This window comes from Grampus griseus, assembly GCF_964374135.1.
Source record: "Grampus griseus genome assembly, chromosome: 11".
In the NCBI taxonomy this organism is placed as follows: domain Eukaryota; kingdom Metazoa; phylum Chordata; class Mammalia; order Artiodactyla; family Delphinidae; genus Grampus; species Grampus griseus.
The window spans coordinates 658,575-685,171 of NC_139005.1; the positions used below are offsets into that span (position 1 = coordinate 658,575).

Genomic DNA, 26,597 nt, shown 5'->3' on the forward strand with positions numbered 1-26,597 from the left:
AAGCAACATAAATAAAGGGGAAACAGGGGCTTAGGTCGGGTGAACGCTTTGCCTCCATCACTGACAGTAAGAAAAGAATGGGGACCCCAGATGTCACGTCCACTCTGACTTCTTGTCCAGTGTTCTTTCCAAAGCACCACATAAAGAGAATTTAGAATCCACAGAGACGTAAAACTTAAATTAAAAAAAATAAAATAAAATCTACAGAGACAGAAGACGACTAGTGGTTGCCAGAGTTGGGGCAGGGGATGGAGTGTCCTCTAAAGGGTGTGGGGTCTCCTCCTGGGGTGATGGAAATGTCCTGGAACTACACAGAGATGGCAGTTGCACAACATATTGAATTTACTAAATGTCACTGAATTGTACACTTTAAAATGGTTAATGGTTAACTTCACGTTAATGTGAATTTTACCTCGATTTTTAGAAATGAAGTTGAAAAGAATGAAACATAATAGCAGCTAATGATGAGTCTATGTAAGTCACTGGAAGCAGTTTTCGAGATCCAGGTTCTAATCAAAACTCAAGATCAACTGAATGCAGACCTTTCGTAAGCTCAGCAGTATGACATTTTGAGCCAGAGGACTGTTCTGTTCTGGGGATTGTAGGATACTTGGCAATTTTACTGGCTTCTACCCACTGGATACTAGTAGCCCCCATGTCCCAACTTGTGGCAAGCAAAAATGTCTCAAGACACTACCAAAGGCCTCAGAGGGGCACATCACCCCCTGTTGAGAATGGCTATTAGACAACCACTGACTTTTCTGCATCTTAATGTCCTCAACCACCGAACGTACATCACCTTATCCAAGAACTCTTCCAATTCTGAGATTCTAGTCCATATTTTGTTCACCCCCCATGATTTATAATCCAGTGCAGCCTTCTCTTTCACTAACCTGACTCTGTGTCTCACAGGCTGATGCAAGGATATGATGAAATAACCAAGGAAATGCTTCTACAGTGAAATCTCCTCGAAGAATAAAACTGGCTATGTAAAAGAAATGCTGGTATAGAAGCTTTTCCATTAAGACTCCAAAAATCAGTTAATAAAGGAATATTCAAGTTGTCAAATAAAGGAATATTCAAGTTGTCAGAGGACTAGTTTCTGAATCTGTATTACTTTTTCTTTTATCTTTATTTTTATTTAATATGGTCTTCTCGGGCTTCCCTGGTGGCGCAGTGGTTGCGAGTCCGCCTGCCGATGCGGGGGACACGGGTTCATGCCCCGGTCCGGGAAGATCCCACATGCCGCGGAGCGGCTGGGCCTGTGAGCCATGGCCGCTGAGCCTGCGCGTCCGGAGCCTCTGCTCCGCAACGGGAGAGGCCACAACAGTGAGAGGCCCGCGTACCATTAAAAAAAAAAAAAACAACTAAAAACTAAGGTCTTCTCTTGAAATTGACTGAAACATCTTTACCCCAGAGTTTTCAAGGATTTTAGGCTCTTCTATATTCATTAAAGAATACCCCAGGCATACTGGGCAATAAAGGGTTAATTTAATTAGTTCTGTGTATGCTCAAAGAATTACAAGCAATTTCATTTAATTATTCAGTAGCCAATCAGGTAATCTCTGTGGCTGCTTAGTGCACTGATGAAATAATGTCCTCCAGTTCAGAGCTGTCATTTCAATCAGGAGACTGCTCCTCAGTTAGTAGAAAGAGACGGCAGGATTTCCAAGGATTCTCACTATGAATCTGGGGAAAGAGAAATGAATCCATTTCTTATTTCACCCTTTTTGTGTTAAAAGATACAAAATTCCTGAACTGACATTCATAGAACACTCCAGACAACAATAACAGACTATGTATTCTTTTCAAGTACACACGGAATAGTTGGCAAGAGAGACCACATTCTGGGCCACAAAACAAGTCTCAATAAATTTTAAAGGATGCAAGTCATATAAAGTAACTCGTCTGACCAAAATGGAATTAAGTTAAAAAATCAATAACAGATTTGGAAGTTTTAGCCACAGCAATCAGAGAAGAAAATAACAGGAATCCAAATCAGAAAAGAAGAAGTAAAACTGACACTGTTTACAGATGACATGATACTATACACAGAGAACCCTAAAGATGCTAGCAGAAAACTACTAGAGCTAATCAACAAATCTGGTACAGGAGCAGGACACAAAAATAATGCACAGAAATCTCTTGCATTCCTATACACTAATGATGAAAAATCTGAAAGAGAAATTAAGGAAACACTCCCAATTACCACTGGAACAAAAAGAATAAAATACCTAGGAATAAACCTACCTAAGGATCCAAAAGACCTGTATGCAGAAAACTATAAGACACTGATGAAAGAAATTAAAGATGATACAAACAGATGGAGAGATATACCATGTCCATGGATTGGAAGAATCAACATTATGAAAATGACTATACTACATAAAGCAGTCTACATATTCAATGCAATCCCTAGCAAACTACCAATGGCATTTTTCACAGAATGAGAACAAAAAATTACACAATTTGTATGGAAACACAAAAGACCCTGAATAGCCAAAGCAATCTTGAGAAAGAAAAACAGAGCTGGAGGAATCAGGCTCCTGGACTTCAGAGTATAGTACAAAGCTACAGTAATCAAGACAGTATGGTACTGGCACAAAAACAGAAATACAGATCAATGGAAAAGGACAGAAAGCCCAGAGATAAACCCACCCACATATGGTCACCTTATCTTTGATAAAGGAGGCAAGAGTATACAATGGAGAAAAGACAGCCTCTTCAGTAAGTGGTGCTGGGAAAACTGGACAGCTACATGTAAAAGAATGAAATTAGAACACTTCCTAACACCATACACAAAAATAAACTCAAAATGGATTAAAGACCTAAATATAAGGCCAGACACTATAAAACTCTTAGAGGAAAACATAGGCAGAACACTCTGACATAAATCAGAGCAAGATCCTTTTTGACCCACCTCCTAGAGAAATGGAAATAAAAACAAAAATAAACAAATGGGACCTAATGAAACGTGAAAGCTTTTGCACAGCATAAGCAAGACGAAAAGACAACCCTCTGAATAGGAGAAAATATTTGCAAACGAAGCAACAAAGAATTAATCTCCAAAATATACAAGCAGCTCATGCAGCTCGATATCAAAAAACCAAACAATCCAATCCAAAAATGGGCAGAAGACCTAAAGAGACATTTCTCCAAAGATATACAGATTGCCAACAAACACATAAAAGGATGCTCAACATCACTGATCATTCAAGAAATGCAAATCAAAACGACAATAAGGTATCACCTCACACCAGTCAGAATGGCCATCACCAAAAAATCTACAAACAGGGCTTCACTGGTGGCGCAGTGGTTGAGAGTCCGCCTGCCGATGCAGGCAACACGGGTTCGTGCCCCGGTCCGGGAGGATCCCACATGCCACGGAGCGGCTGGGCCCGTGAGCCATGGCCGCTGAGCCTGTGCTCCGCAACAGTGAGAGGCCCGCGTGCCGCAAAAAAAAAAAAAAAAAAAAAAATCTACAAACAATAAATGCTGGAGAGGGTGTGGAGAAAAGGGAACCCTCTTGCAGTGTTGGCGGGAATGTAAATTGATAAAGCCACTAGGGAGAAGAGTATGGAGGTTCTTTAAAAAACTAAAAACAGAACTATCATATGACCCAGCAATCCTACTACTGGGCACACACATGGAAAAAACTGCAATTCAAAAAGAGTCATGTACCACAATGTTCACTGCAGCACTATTTACAATAGCCAGGACATGGAAGCAACCTAAGTGTCCATCGACAGATGAATGGATAAAGAAGATGTGGCACATATATACAATGGAATATTACTCAGCCATAAAAAGAAACGAAACTGAGTTATTTGTAATGAGGTGGATGGACCTAGAGTCTGTCATACAGAGTGAAGTAAGTCACAAAGAGAAAAACAAATACCATATGCTAACACAAATATACGGAATCTTAAAAAAAAAAAAATGGTTCTCATGAACCTAGGGGCAGGACAGGAATAAAGACGCAGATGTAGAGAATGGACTTGAGGACACAGGGAGGGGGAAGGGTAAGCTGGGACAAAGTGAGAGAGTGGCACTGACATATATGCACTACCAAATGTAAAACAGCTAGTGGGAAGCAGCTGCACAGCACAGGGAGATCAGCTAGGTGCTTTGTGACCACCTAGAGGGGTGGGATAGGGAGGGTGGGAGGGAGACGCAAGAGGGAGGGGATATGGGAATATATGTATGCATATAGCTGATTCACTTTGTTATACAGCAGAAACTAACCAATGTTGTAAAGCAATTATACTCCAATAAAGATGTTTTAAAAAAATCAATAATAGAAAGCTCTCTGAAAAATTCCCAAGTATCTGAAACTAAATTAACATACTTCTAAATAACCCATAGGTTTAGGAAGAAATCAAAAGGAAAAGGGTGAAAGTCTGAATGCCTTCCCTCAGATGAAGAACAAGACAAGGACGTCTGCTCTGGCTGCTTCTACCTGATGTTTTATGGGAAGTTCTAGACAGAGCAATATCGCAAGAAATGTAAGAGGTACCCAGATGGGAAAGAAGCAAAACTGTCTTATTTGCTGATAACATTATCATCTATGTTGAAAATCCAATGGAACCTACAAAAAAAATGCTAAAAGAAGTGAGTTTAGGACAATTAGATACAAGCTCAATATAAAAAACTCAAGGGCATTTCTGTAAACTAGCAAAGAACAACTGGAATTTTTTAAAATGTACAACAGAATAAAAAAAGTATAAAATGCTTCAGGAGAAATCTAACAAAAGGTAGGACCTCAACTGAAAAATACAAAATTTTCCTCTGAGAAACTAAGGAAAATCTGAACAGAGAGAGAATACTAAATACTATTAAAAGGTGAATTTTCCACAAAATGATCTATATAGTCAACACAATCCCAATCAAAATCTCAGTGATTCTAAAATTTATATGGAGGGACTTCCCTGGTGGTCCAGTGGTTAAGAATCCACCTTCCAATACAGGGAACGCGGGTTTGATCCCTGGTTGATCCCACATGCCACGAGACAACTAAGCCCACGCACCGCAGCTACTGAGCCCACGCGCTCTGGAGCCTGAGAGCCACAACTAGAGAGAAGCCCGAGTGCCACAACAAAAGACACGACACAGACAAATAAATAAATAAATGAAAAAAATTTTTTAATTCATATGGAAATGCAAAGGACATAAAATAGCCAAAACAACAAAAAATGAACAAAAGAGTGAACATTACTAACATTATTTAATTTTAAGACTTATTACAAAACTACAGCAATCAAGATAGTGTGGTAACAGCCTAAAAACAAATTCAATAATGAAATAGAATAAACAGTCCAGAAGTGAGCCCACACATATACAGGCAACTGATTCTTGACAGGACAAAGGCAATTCAGTGAATAAAGGACAGCCTTTTCAATAAATGGTACTATAACATACTCAAAACAAAACAACAACAAATTTGATTAATGCCTCACACCATACGCAAAAACCAATTCAAAATGGATCATAGGCCTAAATATAAAATCTAAAACAATAAAACTTCTTAAAGAAATCGTAAGAGAGGCTTCCCTGGTGGTCCAGTGGTTAAGATTCCATGCTTCCACTGCAGGGGGTGTGGGTTCACTCCCTGGTCAGGGAGGTTCCGAATGCCGTACGGTCAAAAAAAAAAGAAAACATAAGAGAAAACCTTTGTGACCCTGGGCAAGGAAAAAATGTCTTAGATGTGATGATAAAAGCACAACCACAAAAGAATAAATTGATAAATCAGAATTCATCAAAATTCTAAACTTCAGAAAAGACAACCCACAGACTGAGAGAAAATATATGTAATATAATGTTTTCTGATAAAGGACTTGTATCCAGAATACATACACTTAACAAACTAATTTTTAAAATGAGCTAAAGATCCTAATGGAAATTTCATCAAAGATATGTGAATCACTAATAAACACATGAAAAGGTACTGATCATCATTAGCATTAGGGAGATACAAATCAAAACCAAAGAGGTACCACTCCACACCCACTAGAATGTCATAATGTACAAACAATAATGAATACTAACAATGATGGGAGAAACTGGAACTGGTGCAGCCACTTTGGTAAGTAAATTTGGCAGTTTATTAAAAAGTTAAACACAACTCCAATCCCACTCCTGGATATCCACCCAAAAGTAAAGAAAATACATGTCCACACAAACACCCATGAGCAAATACACAAAGCTATTATTCATACCAGCCAAACAGTGGAAACAATCCAAATGTCTACCATCTCATGAAAGGATCAACAAAAAGGAGGAGTACATCCATGCAATGGAATACTATTCGGTCAGAAAGTATTCAAGGGACTTCCCTGGTGGTCCAGTGGTTAAGACTCGGCGCTTCCACTGCAGGGAGCTCAGGTTCAATTCCTGGTCAGGGAACTAAGATCCCGCATGCCGTGCAGACAAAAATTAAAGTATGCAAAACAAAAAATGAGGACATATCTAAAAGACACAGGCTAACGTGAAAGAACTCCCAAAGGCCAAAGCTAGAACAATTTGAGCAACAAAACTCACAGAATAAGATGAGTATCCAGAGTCTCCAGCTGACAGTAACAGACTGAGGAGACAGGATAACTAAGTGTAATGCGGCATGCAGGATTGAAACCTGAAACAAAGACACACGGGGGAAACTGCAGAATCCGAATAACGTCCGAGTTTAGTTAGCAGTACTGTATCAAAGTTAATATCTTAGTTTTGACAAGTGTACCATGGTTGTGTAAGATTAAATATTAGGAAAGCTGGGTAAAGGGTATTCAGCAGGAGTCAGCAAACTAATGCCCGCGGGCCAAATCCAACCTGCCATCTGCTTTTATAAAGTTTTACTGGGGGAGTTCCCTGGTGGTCCAGTGGTTAGGACTCAGCGCTTTCACTGCCACTGGTCCAATCCCTGGTGGTAGACCTAAGATCCCGCAAGCTGCATGGTACGCCCCCCAGAAAAAGGTTTCATTAGAACACAACCACACCCATTCATTTACTCATAATCCATCTATGGCCACTTCTGCCTTACACTGGCAGAACTGAGCAGTTCCAAGAAAGACCACCTGTCCACAAAGCCTAAAATATTTACTATCTGGCCCTTTACAGGAAAAGTTTGCTGACCCTGATACACATGAACTCTCTGTACTGTCACAATAACTTCTGTGTAAATCTAAAATTATTCTAGGGACTTCCCGAGTGGTGCAGTGGGTACAGGTTCGATCCCTGGTGCGGGAAGATCCCACATGCCTTGGAACTAAGCCCGCATGCCTAGAGCCCATGCTCCGCAACAAGAGAAGCCACCACAATGAGAAGCCCGTGCACCGCAACGAAGAGTAGACCCTGCTCACCGCAACTAGAAAGCCCGCGTGCAGCAACAAAGATCCAACGCAGCCAAAAGTAAAATAAATAAATTCTTTAAAAATAAATAAATAAATTTTTTCAGTTAAGTGTTCACCCACCATGTTATCCAGCCATTCTACTTCTAGGTATTCACCCAAAAGAAATGAAAATTTATGTCTAAGGAATGGTACACAAATGTTCGTTAACAGGTGAAGTGGATAAACAAATCACAGTAAACCCATGAAGGGGGAAAGTATTCGGCAATAAAAGGACATGAACTACTTCATATGCCACGACGTGGATGAATCTCAAGCTAACTATGCTGAGCTGACTAAGCACTTCGCCCCCTCTCCCAAAGAGTACATACTGTGTGATGGCATTTCTACCAAATTCTGGGAAAATGCAAACTAATGAGGTGACAGAAAGCAGATCTGGTGCTACCTGGGAAAGGAGGGTGGGGAGGGAGAGGAGGAGGTAAGGATCACACAAAGGGGCACAGGAAACTCCTGAGGGCCATGGACACCTGGTGATGACATACAAGTGTATACATACATGCAAACTCATCAAGCTCTACACATACGCAGTTTATCGTGTGCCAATTATACATCAAAAGAGCTGTTTTTCAAACTTAATTAAATCGATAAAATATTCTTCTGGTCTTCCAATAACAAGCAGTGCTATGGAGAAACAGACTAATCCACCATCAAAACCTCTTCAGCTGCCAATTTCCGCCATCTACCCCTTCCCTTCCCCCAGAATATTTTTTCTTTGGAGGAGAGGAGGGTTCTGAATCATAGCCACACTTGTTCTATAAGTCTATCCTGCAAGGACAAGGCTTTCCTGGGGTCCTGCCAACCACCTCTACAAAGACAGATGAGATTACAATTACCCAGATATGCAGCCAGCTACTTAGAGAACAACCAACCTCCATCCCCCTTCAGAACAACCTCTCCCCTGTCTCTAGCCTTCCCCGGCTTGCTGGCTCGCCTTACACTCCTAAACCTGGGAGAAAAGCAGATGGCAGCCAGCACAGGAGTCAGAATGCAGCCCCTCTTTAAAACAAGGATTTCAAAATGAAGTGACCTGCAAGAAGTAGGACATTCCAAAGGGCCTCCTAGGGGATGGGAAAGAAGAAGCGTTGGGAGGTGGTGGTCTCTGGCTACCTTAACCTCATTCAGCACCATTCAGTTACTTTCCACCTCACCATCCACAGAGAACACCCGCTTCCACCTACTCCAGCACATCTCTGTGGCTGCCTGTCACTGAGCTCTCCACTTCCCACATACCTTCCTTTGCTTTTTATAATACAAATCTCTTTTCCTCAGTCACTCAACCTGAGTTTGGCATAAAAATTGAGGGTAATCCTAAAGATTACACTGCAACTACATTCAAGGGGAAAAGATCTAGATTTTTAAACTTCAAAGAAGTTAATATATTTTTAGGAAAAATGTGTAAATCAAACACAAATAAAAGATCATCTGGCACTTCCCTGGTGGCACAGTGGTGAAGAATCCACCTGCCAATGCAGGGGACACGGGTTCAAGCCCTGGTCCGGGAACACCCCACGTGCCGCAGAGCAGCTAAGCCCGTGTGCCACAACTACTGAGCCTGCGCTCTAGAGCCTGCAGACCGCAACTACTGAGCCCAACTCCGCAACTACTGAAGCCCGCACGCTCTAGGGCCCGCGTGCTGCAACTACTGAGCCCAGGTGCTGCAACTACCGAAGCCCACATGCCTAGAGCCCGTGCTCCACAACAAAGAGTAGCCCCCGCTCAACGCAACTAGAGAAAGTCTGCACACAGCAAGGAAGACCCAACTCAGCCAAAAATAAATAAGATTTAAAAAAAAAAGTTGCTCGCCTACATTTAGAAATAAATAAAATGTCATCTAATACCTAAGCACACTAAAATGTGCTTATTCTAGACATCATCCCTGTAGGTACAAAGAAGTAGTAGACACTGTCAGTGCCCTCAGGAAGTTTAAAGGAAAATGAGGAAGCTCAGACAAATGTGGAGCCCAAATCTGACTTACAGATTTTTTTAAAAAAAATAATACTGTTTTAGAACTTAATATAAAATATATCCAAATATAATGTTAACCTGAGAATTACAATAAGCCGAATAACGAAAAAGTAATTATCACATGAGCATCAGCATGCCAGCATTAAATTTAAAGACATGCTTCAAGAACGTATCTCTTGAATCTGAAGATTTCTGGACAAAATTCAGAAAGGATGAAATTATACTAAAATATATTTACTTTAGTAAAATCCACCGTTTCCATCCATGGTATACTCATTCCTCAGTGTACTTCTGCTGACCCTCCTACCCAGATCACCACTTACCTCTCGCACCATCCAAGCCCTAAGCCTTCTGCAGAAGTAGAAGGCCCGGAACACAGAACCATAAAATGTTAGAGCTGAAAGACAACTTGCCTCACCTAAAGATGAAAAAACTGAGGTCCAGAGAATGAAAGAGACCTGCCAAGGTCCCAAAGCTAAAACTTGGAGCGAGGGACAGGGCCCAACCTGGTGGTCCACCGCCTGAGCCTTCTACTATACCACCTAACAAGGCTTCCTCGTTTTCTACCCCTGCTGAGTTAGACCAGCTCACATCTCTGAGCCCAAAGCTTCTCATGCTTTAAGGGGCACAGGAACCACCTGGCAGCTTTATCTAAATTCAGAGTCTGACACAGTAAACAGAGGGTGAGGCCTCAGATTCTGCAAGTCTAACAAGCTTCCGAGCAATGCTGATGCTGCCAGTCTGAGCATCACAGATGGAAGAGAAAGACCTCACAGCATTTGATTCGATCCTATCCAATTTAGGCTTATTACTTACTGTATAATTTAGGACTCCCAAATCTACAGTAAATCTCCCTAAGCCTCAGTCTTCTCATAAAAATATTGTTTTGTAAGGACCAGATGATATAATTCATATATTAATTTGTAATTCTTGGCACTTACTGAATTTTTGGTGAATAATAATAGCTAATCTGAGTACAACTTTTTAAGTTGGCACTATTCAGGTATTTGACTTGTTTTAAGGCACTTAATTCCCACATGAATTCAATGAGTAGGCACTATTATTCCCATTTTTAAAGATGAAAAAACCGGGTGTGAGAGCAGTCCATGTCAATGTACAATGTCACACAGGTACGGAGCAGGGCAACAGGAAACAAACCCAGGCTGGTTCCACAACCTGTTTCTTAACCACCTCACTCTCCATAAACGTCAACTGTTATTTTCCTCCTGATCTCCAAATCCCCATTTACAATTTCTACCACACATCTCTACTTTAAGGTTGCATGTAAGCCCAGCCTCAGCGTGCCCCACACTTACTACCTTCACCCCAGACCCAATCCTCGTCTCAATGAGTAACGACATGCAGGCAGTCCCCAAACCAGAATTCTAGAACTCATAGAAGACAAGAGATTCTTCCCCTGTCAGACCCTGCACTCCCCTCCTCATAGCACAGTTCTGACATGCCCCACATTATCCTGATGTAAAATTCATAGATAATAAAGCCTTCCTACATCCATCATTTTTAGGAATGTGACTGTTCTGAACCAAGAGAAGGTTATACTGTTCTGTTTGGAACATTGCTGAGAGTTTTTCACCATTTCAGAACATCCTATATCATATCTTACTCATCACTGGTCATATATAACATAATTGATATATTACCTCAACTGTAATCAAGAGGAGACACAAAATGAAATATGTCATAAAATACATTTCAGAATGTAAATGCTTAAGCATGGACTCACTACAAGACACAACAGTCAGTCAATTGTTAAAACAGAACCCAAAGGTAAGAACACAGACCGACATACAGCTGTAGTGTAAGCAATTCAACTATGACCGATGATGAGTAAGATATGATATAGGATGTCCCGAAATGGTGAAAAACTCTCAGCAATGTTCCAAACAAAACACTATAAGCTTCTCTTGGTTCAGAACAGTCGCATTCCGGGACTTCCCTGGTGGTCCAGTGGGTAAGACTGCACTCCCAATGCAGAGGGCCCGGGTTCATCCCTGGTCAGGGAACTAGATCCTGCATGCCGCAGCTAAGAGTCCATATGCCGCAACGAAGATCCAGTGCAGCCAAAATAAATAAATACTTAAAAAAAAAAGAACGGTCGCATTCCTAAAACTTTTGATACATGTTAAAACACTGAAAAAATTATCTTGTGTTTACATATAAAACGGAAGTTTGGATTTAGATTCCAATTTTTTTCTTCACCTACATGAACGCTCTTAACCTGGGGGTTAAGTCCTCATTGTGGGGATGTCCTGAGCCCTGTATGACATCTAGGACGCCGCCGCCATCCACGAAACACCAGTACTGCCTTCAGATCTCTGGGACCAAAAATGCCTCCACATATTCCCGGAACACTCCCTGGGGATGACGTGGCACCGTGGGTGGGACTGGGACCGCTGTGCTAGATATTCAGCCACTATCCAACCGTCTCCAACCCTCATATGCAGCCTCACTCGATCTAGAGTTCAGGTCCCGTCAGCTCTCACCTAGACCACTGCCACAGCCTGGTAATGTGTCTTTCTGGTTCCAATTTGCTCATTCTATATTGAGAACAACTTTTTACTCTCCATTCAATCAACAAATACTTACTGCACACAGATTATATGCCAGACCTGCTCTGAACACTAGATCACATCATTCTCCCCTGCTCAAACTATAATAGTTCATCACCTACGGCAATTTTCAAACAGTGCTCCATTTTTATCTGTTTTATATATTGAGTTCCTGCATAAGATTTCCTTTTAACAAAGTGATTCACAGCTTTAAAAGTTTGAAAACCCCAACCTTCAGGATAAAACCAAATAATCTTCCTATCTAACCATCGCCTCAGCACTAACCTAAGCCTCACCTCCTGCACCCCCATCCACCGTGCAAAGATGGTCCTACAATACCCATATTCCCTCCCCTCTCTGGCACACTGTCTCTCTTCCGTGCTTCCACACAGGCTGTCACCCCTGCCAAATGACCCTCTCTCTATACCTACCCACCTGCTGACTCTGCAGCCAGCCTTCCCGGCTCTGGGGAAGCTGTGAAACCTTCCCAATTCCCCTCGACAGGCTCAACTATTAGCTTTTTTTTTTTTTTTTTAAAGCTACTAGCTTCTGCTGTATTGTGCACACTTCCATTTTAACAAACATCTTATTGTACTACAACAGTCTGTTTGAACATCTATCTCTGTAATACCTCCAACTAGCTCTTCAATTTTGTGGGCAGTGACTACATCTTTTGCCTCACTTTCTGGTACCTGTCAGTGTACAGAGCTATCCTCTCAAGGGTAACTTGATTGAGTGATGTTAGTAGGTTTCTCTTCTTCTCAATCAAAAAGATAAATTTCCTTACCCAAGTGATCAAAATAAGTATCACTAACAGTAAACAACTTGAAACTATGCAGCTTCTGATGTGAAACAGTATGTACCCCACAACACATATGAAGTAGTCTTAACAAAAATGTTTACCTTGAATCTAATCTTGAGTTAACAGAAAAATCTAAAACACGGAATATTCTATAAGACAACTGACCGAGACTCTTCAATGGGTACGAAAAGCAAAAAGTCAAGGGACTACTCTAGATGAAAAGGAATTAAATCATATCCAGGTGCAAAGCATGAAACCTTAACCAAAACCAAACCAACGATGAAGGATATTTTTGTGATGGGGGCAGGGTGAGGGTCTGAATATTAGATTAGATAATGTTATGAAATATTATTAAGTAATATCATGAAACAGTTTTTAATTTTCCTTAGAAGTATTAATAGTATTGTGGTTGTACAGGAGAACATTCTTATTTTTATACTATTCTTAGGCAATGTATGCTGAAGTATTTAAGAGTGAAAGATCATGATGTATGCATGACAAAAAAGTGAATATTTGTGTTTATATATAGTGTGTATACACACATACAGAGAGAGAGAGAGGGAAAGAGAAAAGAGAAACAAATGTGGAAAATGATAACTGTTGAATCTAAATGAACACTGGGTGTTAATTGTACCATTCTTTCAAATTTTCTGTAGGTCTGAAATCTTTCAAAATAAAAACTAAATTAAAAAATAAATTCACATAATCAAGTGATTTGTCTACACAACATCAAAATAATGGACTTACTGATTCCTCTTCTCCACTGCACAGACTTTTTGACGTAATTCAAGAACATTCTAATCTAAGCTTCAGATGAAGTGTTTAATCTATACACTGAAAACACCACAGCCAGGGACTTCCCTGGTGGTCCAGTGGCTAAGACTCCTTGCTCCCAATGCAGGGGGCCTGGGTTCGATCCCTGGTCAGGGAACTAGATCCCGCATGCCACAATGAAGACCCAACACAGCCAAATAAATGATATTAAAAAAACAAACAAACAAAAAAACACCACAGCCACACAATGAAGTACAGGCTCCAAACCTCGAACTCTCCGAGGCTGCAAGACCTCTGCTTCTAGTTCCTGCTTCTCTTTCATGTCCTGGTTCTGTATTAACTGCTCACGTGGACAGTCAGTCAGAAGAACTAGTCATCTCACTCAATGCTGCCATTAACTAGCCAAGTAACCTTGGGCGAGCTACTTAGTCCACATTTTCGGGTGTGCATCACTCACTTGAGGGACGACCACCAAATTACCTTCTGGCTCTGAGGTCTTGAACCCAGTCTTACTTTCTTAACTGACATTTTCATAATCACAGATTCATTTGCAGTTCTAAGAAATAATACAGAGAAACTTGTGCACTTTGCTCACTTTCCTCCAGCGCTCACATTCTCCACAACTATAGCATTACCACCAGGGTATGGTAGTGATTTCAATACCATCCACTGATCTTTTTCCAATTTCTCCAGTTTTACTTGTACTAATCTGCATATGAGTGCGCATTCACAACTTTTTATCCCATTAATCATTAAGGACTGGAGGAAGCGACTGTAAAATAAGCAAACTGATTGTTTCTGCTTTGTAAATTATCTTGTACCAACTATTTCAATAATCTACTCTTTATTTTCATCATCAAATTCCTTCCTTCAGAGGAAAGCTAACACGCACGATGCCAATGCTTCTGCAGCACCACTGCAGCCAACTTTTGAGGAAAATCCCCTTTCAACAACCTAGAAGGAAGATTTGTCTTTTCCAACACAGAATGATTCTCTATGCTGCAGAATTAAGCTGGAAAAAGAAATCAGAACTTTACTTCTAAGGATTAGTCCTCTAGACTGTCCCAGACAAAACAGTTCCATGCAAATAGAGAAATACCACTTACTTCTTAGAAATTAAATGAAGAGCAATAAAAATACTTCTCATACACTATCAACAAAACATGTAAAAAGCAACTATAAAACCTCTAGAAGAAAACACAGAAGAAATTCTTGGTGATCTTAGGTTAGGCTATGATTTCTTAAATATGATGCCAAAAGCATGATCCAAAAAAGAAAAACTGGATAAATTTGGATTTCTCAAATTTAAAATGTTCTGCCATTCAAGAGACACTTTTGGGGGATTCCCTGGTGGCCTAGTGGTTAGGATTCCGGGCCTTCACAGCTGTGGCCCACGTTTAATCCCTGGTCAGAGAACTGAGATCCCGCAAGCCACAAGGTGCGGTCAAAAAAAAAAAGAGAGAGCGAGACACACTGTTAAAAAAGACAAGCCCTAGAATAGGAGAAAATATTTTCCCAGTGTGTATCTTACAAAGAACTTCTATTGCAAATAAATGAAGAACTCTCAAAACTCAATATTAAGAAAACAACCCAAGTTTTCAAATGGGCAACAGATTTTAAAAGATACTTCTCCAAAGTATTAAGGATGGCAAATAAGCACATGGAAAAACTCTCAGTACAATTAGTCATGAGATCAATGTAAATTCAAAACACAATGAGATAGCAGTACACACCTATTAGAACAGCTTTCAGAACAACACTGACAGTCACAAACACTGGATGCAGAGGAACTGAGAGGCTCACACACTGCTGGGGGAAACACCAGAAACTGCCAGACTGTTCTCCAAAGTGAACCGCATATTTACCAGGACTCAACAATCCTCCTCCTAGGTATTCAGGCTAACAGCCGTGTGTGAATGCTTAGGCAACTTTATGTGTGATCGCCTGAGCGAGAAACAGCTCCAACGTTCTTCTACTGGTGAATGGACAAGCAAACTAGTTCGCTCCAACACCGGATTATTTGGCAATAAAAGGAACGAAGCGCTGACACATGCCACAACAGGGACTAGCCTCAGATACACTCTGCCGAGTAAAAGACACCAAACTCAAAGGGCTACATACTGTACGATTCCACTTATACGACAGCGTAAATGACTGCATTTCCTAGAGGAAATGGTCAATTACCAAGTGGCATAAGGAAAATTTCTTGCGGGATGAAGCTGTTCTATACCTTGATTGGGGTAGTGGTTATACAACTGTAAAAAGCCACAGAAATGTACACCAAACATGAGGGTGTTCATATATATAAATTATACATCAATTAAAATAATTTAAAAGGAAATTTGTTTGGAAAACAATTTGGCAGGTTCTTATAAAGTTAAATATACACTTACATACAACCCAGCAATTCACAGCTACGTATTTACTCAAGAGAACTGAGAACAAATAACCACACAAACACCTGTGATATATGTCTATGTGAATATACTCAGCACTTATATTCAGTTGTCAAACCTGGAAACAACCCAAATGTCCATCAATAGGAGAACAACAGGAAATTGGATAAGCTGCAGTACAGCCATACTATGGAATACTATTTAGCAGTGAAAAGATTAACCACTGAGACACACAACTATATGGATGCATCTTAAAATCATGCTGACTGAAAGAAGCCAGATACAAAGGAACACAGACTGTAAGATTATTTATGTGAAATTCTAGAAATGGCCAACTAATCTACAGTCACAGAAAGCAGACCAGTGACTGAGACCAAAGTGGGAGTCAACTGCCACAGGACACAAAGAAAATTTGGCGGGGACACAAATGTTCTATGCCTTTTTTTTTTTTTTTTAATTTATTTTTGGCCGCGCTACACAGCTTGCGGGATCTTATTCCCTCACCAGGGATGGAACCTGAACGCACGCCCTCGGCAGTGAAAGCACAGAGTCCTAACCACTGGACCACCAGGGAATTCCCCCAAAATGTCTGTGGTTTTTTTTTTTTTTTTTTTTTTAATAGATTTATTTATTTTTGGCTGCATTGGGTCTTCGTTGCTGCGCGCGGGCTTTCTCTAGTTGCTGCGAGCTGGAGCTACTCTTTGTTGCGGTGTACGGGCTTCTCATTGTGTTGACTTCTCTTGCTACAGAGCACAGGCTCTAGGTGCGCAGGCTTCAGTAGTTGTGGCTCGAGGGCTCTAGAGCGCAGGCTCAGTAGTTGTGACGTACAGGCTTAGTTGCTCCGCGGCATGTGGGATCTTCCCGGACCAGGGCTCGAACCTGTGTCCCCTGCATTGGCAGGAGGATTCTTAACCACTGCGCCACCAGGGAAGCACCTCCCCCCGCAAAATGTTCTATATCTTGATTGGAGTAGTGGTTGTTACAAGGGTGCATGCGTTGGTCAAAACTCAAACTACACATTTTAAAAAGGTGCAACTTCACTGTATTTAAATTAGAATTAATAAAATTGATTTAAAAACACAATGTTAATGAACAATCTGAAAATGAAAACAATTCCACTCACAAATACCATCAAAAAGAAAATATTTCAGAATATATTTAACAAAAGCACAAAAACTTACACTCAGAAAATTGTAAAACATTGTTCAAAGAAATTAAAAATGGGAAAACACCCCATGTTCATGGATTAGAAGACTTATTGTTAAAATGGCAATACCCCCTACACTGATCAACAGATTCAACCAAATCCTTATCAAAATCCCAGCGGCTATCCTCGCAGAAACTGACAAGCCGATTCTAAAGGGACCTGGTGTAGCCAAAACAATCCTGAAAAAGAACAGAGGACCCACACTCCTGAATTTCAACACTCACTACAAACCATCATTAATCAAGACAGTGTTAGTACTCGCACAAGGACAGATGTATAGATCAGTGAAACAATTCAGGGTCTAGAAATAAACCTATATATATATCCATGGTCAACTGATGTTTGACAAGGGTGCCAAGACACTTTGATGGGGAAAGAACAGTCTTTTCAACAAATGGTGCTGGGGCAGCTGGACAGCCACCTGAGAAAGAATGAAGTTGAACCCTTACCTCACGTCATAAGTAAAAATTAATGCAAAGTGGATCAAAGACCAAAATACTATAAAACTATGCTACATGTTATAAAACTCTCAGAAGAAAACATGGGGTATAATCTTCATGACCTTGGATTTAGCAAAGGATTCTTAGATATGACACCAAAAGCATGAGCAACAAAAGAAAAAATAGATCAATTTCAAGTTTTTGTTCTTCAGGGAATTCCCTGGCAGCCCAGTGGTTAGGACCGGCGCTTTCACTGCCGGGGCCTGGGTTGAACCCCTGGTTGGGGAACCAAGATCCTGCAAGCCACGTGGCGCGGCCAAAAAGAAAAATTGAAAAAATTTTGGGGGAAAAAAAAAAAACTTTGTTCTTCAAAGGACACCATTAAGAAAGTAAAGACGACCCACAGAATGGGAGAAAATATTTGCAGATCATATATCTGATAAGGGACTTATGTCTAGGATATATAAAGAACTCTGATAACTCCACAATAAGCAGACAGCCCAATTTTAAGATGGGCAAAGATTCTGAATACATATTTCTCCAAGAAAGATACATAAATGGCCAATAAGCAAATGAAAAGACTCTCAACACCATTAGTCATCAGGGAAATGCACATCAAGACCACATCGAGATACTACTTCACACTAACCAGATGGCTAGACTCAAGGAGTCAGATAACAAGAATGTGGAGAAACTGGAACCCTCATATACTGCCGGTAGAAACAGAAAATGGTACAGCCTCTTTGGTAAACAGGCAGTTTCTCAAATGATTAAACACAGTTACCATATGACCCAGCAACTCCACTCCTGGGTATATACCCAAGAGAACTGAAAACGTGTCTGCACACAAAAAAGTACACCAATGTTCACAGCAGCACTGTTCATAAAGCCAAAGATGGAAACAACCTAAATATCCATCAACAGGTAAATATAGCACCACATATCCATGCAATGGGATGTTATCATTCAGCCATGAAAAGGAATGAAGCACTCATCTACAACATGGATGAGCCTTGAAAAAATGATGCTGAGTGAAAAAAGCCAGTCACAGAAGACCCTATACTGTATGATCCCATTCATTATGAAAACTCAGAAGAGGGTATCTATAGAAACAGAAAGTAGATTAGTGGTTGCTCGTGGCTGGGGAGGGAGATGGGAAATAGAGGTGGTAACAGCAAAGGGTATGGGTTCGTTCTGAGGTACTGAAAATGTTCTAAAATTGACTGTGGTGATGGCTGTACCCATCTATGAATACACTAAAACCAAAATTATACTCTTTAAGTGGGTGAATTGTATGGAATATGAATTATGTCTCTATAAAGCTATTAAAAACCTGTACTCAGCAATCACTTTAATCCACGTAAGCATGTGACTGATTTTCTTTTTACAATTTTATTGCCTTTTGACTTCAAAATAAGTAAATGAGCAATCTCACTAACATATCTTTATTATTTAATTCCTTTCTTCCAAATGATTCTGTTAAAACATTATCATAATTCAAAATCTAAAATGAGAACTTCCTAGTGGTCCAGTGGTTAAGACTCGACGTTTCCACTGCAGGTGGCACAGGTTGAGCCCTGGTAGAAGATCCCACGTCTCGCAAAAAAAAAAACTAAAAGGAGAAAAAAAACTTAATGATAATAGTTACCAGGTGTAGAAATCTGTGTGTGCCAGGCCCTCCTATGCCTCAGCTCATTTGAATCTCAGCATAACCCTATGGAATAAGCCAGTAACTTGCCAACGAAGAAGCTGAGGCTCAGAGAGGCAGCTTGCCCACACCTTAAGCACAGCCTGGACTGGAGCCAGTATTATTCCAACGAACTCTCTTTTTTCCTTATTATTTCACCTAATATACTTGCAGCTTGAAATTTAAATCATTTTACCAATTTTTCCTTATTACTAAGATAAATGGGTTGGCTTCAACCTGCTTAAAAACTATCCGCCTGGGACTTCCCTGGTTGTGCAGTGGTTAAGAATCCGCCTGCCAATGCAGGGGACACGGGTTCAAACCCTGGTCCGGGAAGATCCCACATGCCACGGAGCAACTAAGCCTGTGTGGCACAACTACTGAGCCTGCACTCTAGAGCCCGCGAGCCACAACTACTGAGGCTGCGTGCCACAACTACTGAAGCCCACGCGCCTAGAGCCCGTGCTCGGCAACAAGAGAAGCCACTGTAATAAGAAGCCCGTGCACTGCAACCAAGAGTAGTCCCCGCTCACCCCAACTAGAGGAAGCCCGCACGCAGCAACCAAGACCCAATGCAGTCAAAAATGAATGAATGAAAAATTAAAAAAAAAAAACAACCCCCTAACAACCAAACAAATGTGTGATCCGGGATAGAGGTGAGGGACAACATCTCTAAAAGTCACTGTGGGGACAAGTGAGGATGTCTGGATATGGATGTTATTACAAAATTATTGTTAATTTTCTTAAATGTGAACATGCTGATGTGGTCATGTGGGAGAGTGTCCCTATTTTTATGAAGCACATGGCAAAGTATTTTGAGGGGGAGGGAAGTAACATCACATTGCCAACTTACTGTCTAATGGTTCAACAAAAAAGGGACTTCCCTGGTGGTGCAGTGGTTGAGAGTCCACCTGCCAATGCAGGGGACACGGGTTCGAGCCCTGGTCCGGGAAGATCCCACGTGCTGTGGAGCAACTAAGCCCATGCGCCACAACTATTGAGCCTGCGCTCTAGAGTCCGTGGGCCACAACTACTGAAGCCCGCGCACCTAGAGCCCGTGCTCTGCAACAAGAGAAGCCACCGCAATGAGCAGCCCACGCACCGCAACGAAGAGTAGCCCCAGCTCGCCACAACTAGAGAAAGCCCGCGCGCAGCAACGAAGCCCCAACACAGCCAAAAATAAATTAATTAATTAAAAATAAGTAAATAAATCAAAATTTAAAAGAAAAGAAAACATAAAGCTAATGTGGTAAAATGTTACCAACCGGTGAATCTAAAGTAAAGGTATGCAGGGCTCACCTCTATTTGTCTTCAAACTTCACTGTATGTTTGAAACTTCTCAAAGTATAAAGAAAAAATAAGATCTGAAGCTTTAAAAAATTATTTCACTTTGTGAAAATTACTATATCAAATGCTTATTCATTTAGATGAAATTTCCAAGAAAAAAAATGTATAAAATTATACTCTTATCAGACACCAGAAACAGTTTTGAATCAAACACTTAAAATCTGTGAATGAAAACTATGAATGCCAACTTATAAATGTAAAAAGAATGATGTAATTTGAAAATAACTATTTGGCAACTATGATGTACTGATTGACTCAGGCAAAGAAGCATGCAAGGATTAAAATGGGTGAAATTTTGATGAGAAACAGGATGTTTACATAGCCTCTCCCCACCAGCTATGTACTAATTATAAGAGAAAACCAGTAACTTCACAGAGGAGAGAGCTGGCAGACACCACCTCAAACCAAGCAATGAAAGTTAATAATAACCATCACCATGGGACCAAGTGACATCACGTGACTCCTGATATGATGCCCTAAGGACACACCACTTCTTTAGTACACCTGCCAAAACACAGAACCTGAATCTCATCATGAGAGTGCATACAACAAACCCAAATTGAGGGACTGTCTCAATTCCAAAAGGTCAAGGTTATGAAAGACAAAAACTGAAAAACCACTCTAGGCTAACGGAGCCGAAAGAGACCCGATAGTTAAATGCAACACATGATCCTAGATTGAAAACCCTAGCCAGCAAAATAATTTCTAAAATAACACTGTATTTAAAATCATAAAAATATGTAAATTATACATTAATATTTTGGGGTCAGCTGACAATATGATATACTATTATCTAGAAATTTTATTCAGTATTAATTCCCTGATTTTGATAATTATACTACGGTTATGTAAGAAAATGTCTGTATTTTTAAGGCATAAAAACACAGAAGTGTTTAGGAGTAAGGGGTATCATGTCTGCAACTTACTGTCAGGGAACAGACCGGTGGTTCCCAGAAGCAGGGGTGGGTGTAATGGGTAAAGGGGGTAAACAGGCACAAACCTCCATTTATAAAATAAGTAAGTCGTGGGGATGTAATGTACAGCATGGTGACCACGGTTAACAACACTGTACTGTACAAGCAAAAGTTGCTGAGAGTAGATCTTAAAAAGTTCTCATCACAAGAAAAGAAATTTGTAGCTATGTGCAGTGTGGGATGTTAACTAGACTTGCTGTGGTGATCAGTTCTTAACATATGCAAATATGGAATCATTATACTGTTCACCTGAAACTAATGTTGTATGTCAATTGTATCTCAATTTTAAAAAAGGATAGGTGGATGCATGAGAAACACCAAGCAGTGCCTGGAGTGCCCACAGTGGGCACCAAATTCATGTTAGCTTTTGTCATGAAATGCAAGATAAAAACTGACTATGAAGAAAATTCAAAACTTAAGACTTCAAATATAGAGGGTAATAAGAGAAGTCTAATGAACAAAAACACTAATTCTATCTTGGGAAGAAAACAATCTTTCTGTTCATGGCTGTTATGATAGTAAACAACTAAAAATAACCTCAATGCTCCACTGAGGATTGGTTAAATAAATCAGAGCATGAACGCTCCACAGCTATTAAAGTCATAACGTATGCTATGAAAGGGCATCCTGTGTCATGTAATATTGTTAACTGAATAAAACAGGATTCAGAAGTCTAAGTAAAAGTATGAGCCTACGTTTATAAAATATTTAATACACACACATGGAGAAAAGGGAGGGGGCAAGGAGTACAGAGTCCCTCAGATGCTTGGGGGTTCCTGCAGGATGGACACCAATGTGTTGGGGCTGGAGCCTTCCTATTAATTCCCCTAATGCTGGGTCTCTCTCCAGTTTCTGCTCCTTCACATGCAAGAATTTGGTTTGCATCGAGGCTTCTCACTGTGACCTTTTTTTTTTTTTTTTTTTTTTTTTTTTTTTGCGGTACGCAGGCCTCTCACTGTTGTGGCCTCTCCCGTTGCGGAGCACAGGCTCCGGATGCGCAGGCTCAGCGGCCATGGCTTATGGGCCCAGCCGCTCCGCGGCATGTGGGATCTTCTTGGACCGGGGCACGAACCCGTGTCCCCTGCATCGGCAGGCGGACTCTCAACCACTGCGCCACCAGGGAAGCCCTCACTGTGACCTTTTAACTGCTTTTCCACACTAACTTGATAACCCTCGTATTTCCTAGGTTACAATCCCAAGAATGGGAATTTGATTGATCCAGTTCATCTTTTCTTGCAAGATGTGTCAGATTACCAGCCAGGATATAGACTTACTTCAGCCAGGAGGAGGGAAAAGGGGCAAAGGGCAGGTGGAGCAGCCAGATAACCTCCAAAAATTTTTGTAGAGCTAGGTGGCAGATAAGACAAACAAACAAACAGAAGAACTACTCCTTTCTGTTGAGCTGTCACTTCCCCAGGTGTGGGGAACTGTGGTTAGAATGAAGCACCACATTGATACCTATCTTATTTGTACATAAACTCCCATTATGGAAGAATGAGTCCCATTAAGTAGTAGTCATACAAATCATTAAATACTTAACAGAGAAAAACTACAAACTGAAGAATTCCAAACAATCAATAGGTAAGCAAAAGTAAATCTAAAATTCTAATGATAAAAGGGGTACACTTCTGGGCCCAGATTTTCAGTTTCATTTTCCTATATAGGAAGCTAAAACAAGGAGCAACTGGCAATCCTAGGTGGGGTCACTACCACCCCACTCCCAACAATCAGAAGGGGATAGAAGAGTGAAGAGGACTGCTAGTATAAGACAGGGAGGAGAATTTGGAAACAAGCTGACTCTTCTTTAAAAAGCAGGGGATAGGCTTTCTGTGCCGATAGCGCTCTCGCAAACATGGTGAACGTTCCTAAAACCTCCCGGACTTTCTGTAAGAAGTGTGGCAAGCACCAACCCCACAAAGTGACACAGTACAAGAAGGGCAAGGATTCTCTGTATGCCCAGGGAAAGCGGCGTTATGACAGGAAGCAGAGTGGCTATGGTGGGCAGACTAAGCCGATTTTCCGGAAAAAGGCTAAAACTACAAAGAAGATTGTGCTGAGGCTTGAATGTGTTGAGCCCAACTGCAGATCTAAGAGAACGCTGGCTATTAAGGGATGCAAGCCTTTTGAGCTGGGAGGAGATGAGAAGAGAAAGGGCCAAGTGATCCAGTTCTGAGCTTCATGTTTTGTTTTGTTATGAAGGCAATAAACGTTTGAGATTGTCTTAAAAAAAAAAAAAAAAAAAAGCAGGGGATAGGCTGTCCTACAATTGACCTCTTCAGTACAGCACTAAAACATTAACCTAGGAGGAACTGGGGTTTCTTTTTATAATATTACATATTACTCGTGAAAAAGTTTTTCTAAAAAGTTCATTCTTGGGCTTCCCTGGTGGCTCAGTGGTTAAGAATCCGCCTGCCAATGCAGGAGACACGGGTTCAAGTCCTGGTCTAGGAAGATCACACATGCCGCGGACCAACTAAGCCCGTGTGGCACAACTACTGAGCCTGCACTCTTGAGCCCATGAGCTACAACTACTGAGCCCGTGTGCCACAACTACTGAAGCCCGCGCGCCTAGAGCCCATGCTCCGCAACAACAGAAGCCACCGCAATGAGAAGCCTGCACACCACAACGATGAGTAGCCCCAGCTCACCGCAACCAGAGAAAAGCCCGCGTGCGGCAACGAAGACCCAATGCAGCCAAAATAAATAAAATAAAATAAATATTTTTAAAAAGTTCATTCTTTTCCACCATTCTCTTAAGCCTCCTAGAGAGCTCTTTTCGTCTCTCATTCCAGGACAATGTAGTTTTAGCCTTTCCCTCTTCCTTTTCCCAACAGCCTTCTCTGAAGTCATCTCCAGCCTCTTCAAATCACCAACTCAACATACAATTGATTTTCAATTGTAATTTTCCTGTACTTCCCTGCATCACTCAGCAATGCAGACCTTGGAGCTATGCAAACCATCCTGTAACCACTCGCAGACCACTGCCTGAGCGCTTAAGGACACTGTCACTGAGCAGCATACCTGCCAGGATCCTCCAGACCACGTGTTATAGGACAGTCCACAGAGTTTTTTAAGTCACTGTGAGTACAGCATTCCATTACTTGCAGCCAAAAACATCCTTACCAGATACCACCCTCTCTATGCACCCAACACTGTCAGTCACCTAGTCGCACTATTCAAAGCCAGTGACGAAGGTCCTTTCCTGTTACCGCTACCTGCAGCATTTCACAACCACTCCACTCCTAGAGTTAAGCCCAGTTACCAATACCAGACTTAATCTAAAACATTTAGTACCCAGGACATTCTTAGTCTAAAACTTTGTTGTCATTCTTGCCCAAAACTTCACTGCCTGAATAAAAAAGATTAACACGGGGGCTTCCCTGTGGCGCAGGGGTTGAGAGTCCGCCTGCCGACGCAGGGGACACGGGTTCCTGCCCCGGTCCGGGAAGATCCCACATGCCGCGGAGCGGCTGGGCCCGTGAGCCATGGCCGCTGAGCCTGCGCGTCCGGAGCCTGTGCTCCGCAACAGGAGAGGCCACAACAGTGAGAGGCCCGCATACTGGAAAAAAAAAAAAAAAAAGATTAACACGAGTGGGCCTGGCATTCCAGGCTTGCTGCAGCGTCCCACCCCCTGTCTGTCAACCTCATTTTTCACTAGCCCTCCAAATGAGAGAACTCTGATTGCAATGCGCTTACTCACTGTGACCCCCCCACTCCCAGCCCTGCCTTCCACAAGAAGCACGTCATTCATGAGCCCTGTGGCCTCTGAGCTCCTGCAGCCATCGCTGCCACCCAGCCATTCACCCTTTCCTCCCTCACAACATACTCTAATTCCCCAGGGCAGCAGAAGAGCCACCTGGTCCCATACCTCTGCAATTATTCTGGGGCCGTTAATGTTAATAAAGATGACAATAACAGACAGAAGGGAGACTGGGATTTTAGATTCCCCTTTTGTTTGTAATTCCACTATCACTTTGAAGGCTTGCATAGTACAGAAATCCAAGTAGAGTTATAGATAATGAAGAGGGCTCCATCACCAAAAGTGATGAAACTCTAGTGGTATAAGGACACAGGCATCCTCAACATTGTTTCTGAGAGACACGTTTTCCATTATGTTGTTAAAGCAGGCATCCAGCCTCCCTTACCGGATGTTGGGGACCGGGAGGGGAACGTTCTAACAACATGTGGGATACTAACCCAAATCATACCATCCTAAGAGTGAAAAAAATTAAATCCCTTAATTATGGCACAAGTGAAATTTCTCTAAGTCACCTTCCCCCTATATAACAGTGTCCCCTAAGCAAAGAACTCCAGGACACCGATTATAAAAATTGTCTCCCACACCTAAAAGACTGCAAACACAACCTTCAGCGAAACAGAAGAAACACAATGGGAATGGGGGTGAGAAAAGATCTGCTAAAGAAGTAGGTCTGCTAATTTAACACATTTTCTGTCAAGCAAATCACCGTCCTCAGTGCACTGCTGCTGAAACAATGACGACTCAGGGAGGGGTGTTCATGAAAAGCAACTGGCCTGGAGAAAACACTCTCCACTCCAGCTGACCAATCACACCACTCTCAGCTGTAAGAACTTACTCCGTTCTCGGCAATTATTAACGGGAGTTGATTTGAAGGTTCAACATTAAAAACATGAAGAGTTTAGAGTAACCGTGGCTCCATCACTGCCTCTGTTTTCACTTAACTTGGGGGGTCATGGGGGGCAAAGAAGGAGGCACAGTTTGTGGTGACACCATTCACACGTTCAGTCCAGGGGCCACACTCATGCAGCCAAGCCACCCGCGGAAAGCCGTAGCGGCTCGGCCGGGGGCCAAACCTGAAGTGACCATGACAGTGTGAGACGTACCAGAACACGACCATGTGCCTGGACCAGCCAAATGCCCATCTTCCAGTCCACGCGAGATCAGGACACGAAACTTTCCGTACATTTCTACATAAGCCGCACCCCGTTTCCCACGGGAGTGTGGATAACCTGCGTCACGGAGTCACTGCCGGGCAAGGTGGCGTAGGGGCCAGACCCC

General features: G+C 41.6%; 2 protein-coding genes across 2 annotated transcripts in view; one reads left to right on the plus strand and one right to left on the minus strand.

Annotated features, from left to right (window-relative positions):
- The window catches only part of CECR2 (CECR2 histone acetyl-lysine reader), a gene marked incomplete at its 5' end in the record, with an annotated part of 155,097 nt that overhangs the window by 121,186 nt on the left and 7,314 nt on the right, over nt 1-26,597 (minus strand).
- Nucleotides 23,389-23,761, plus strand: LOC309830027 (large ribosomal subunit protein eL42-like). The gene has a single exon (XM_082666304.1). The coding sequence runs from the start codon at nt 23,412-23,414 to the stop codon at nt 23,730-23,732; it is 321 nt and encodes a 106-aa protein (XP_082522430.1). The 5' UTR covers nt 23,389-23,411; the 3' UTR covers nt 23,733-23,761.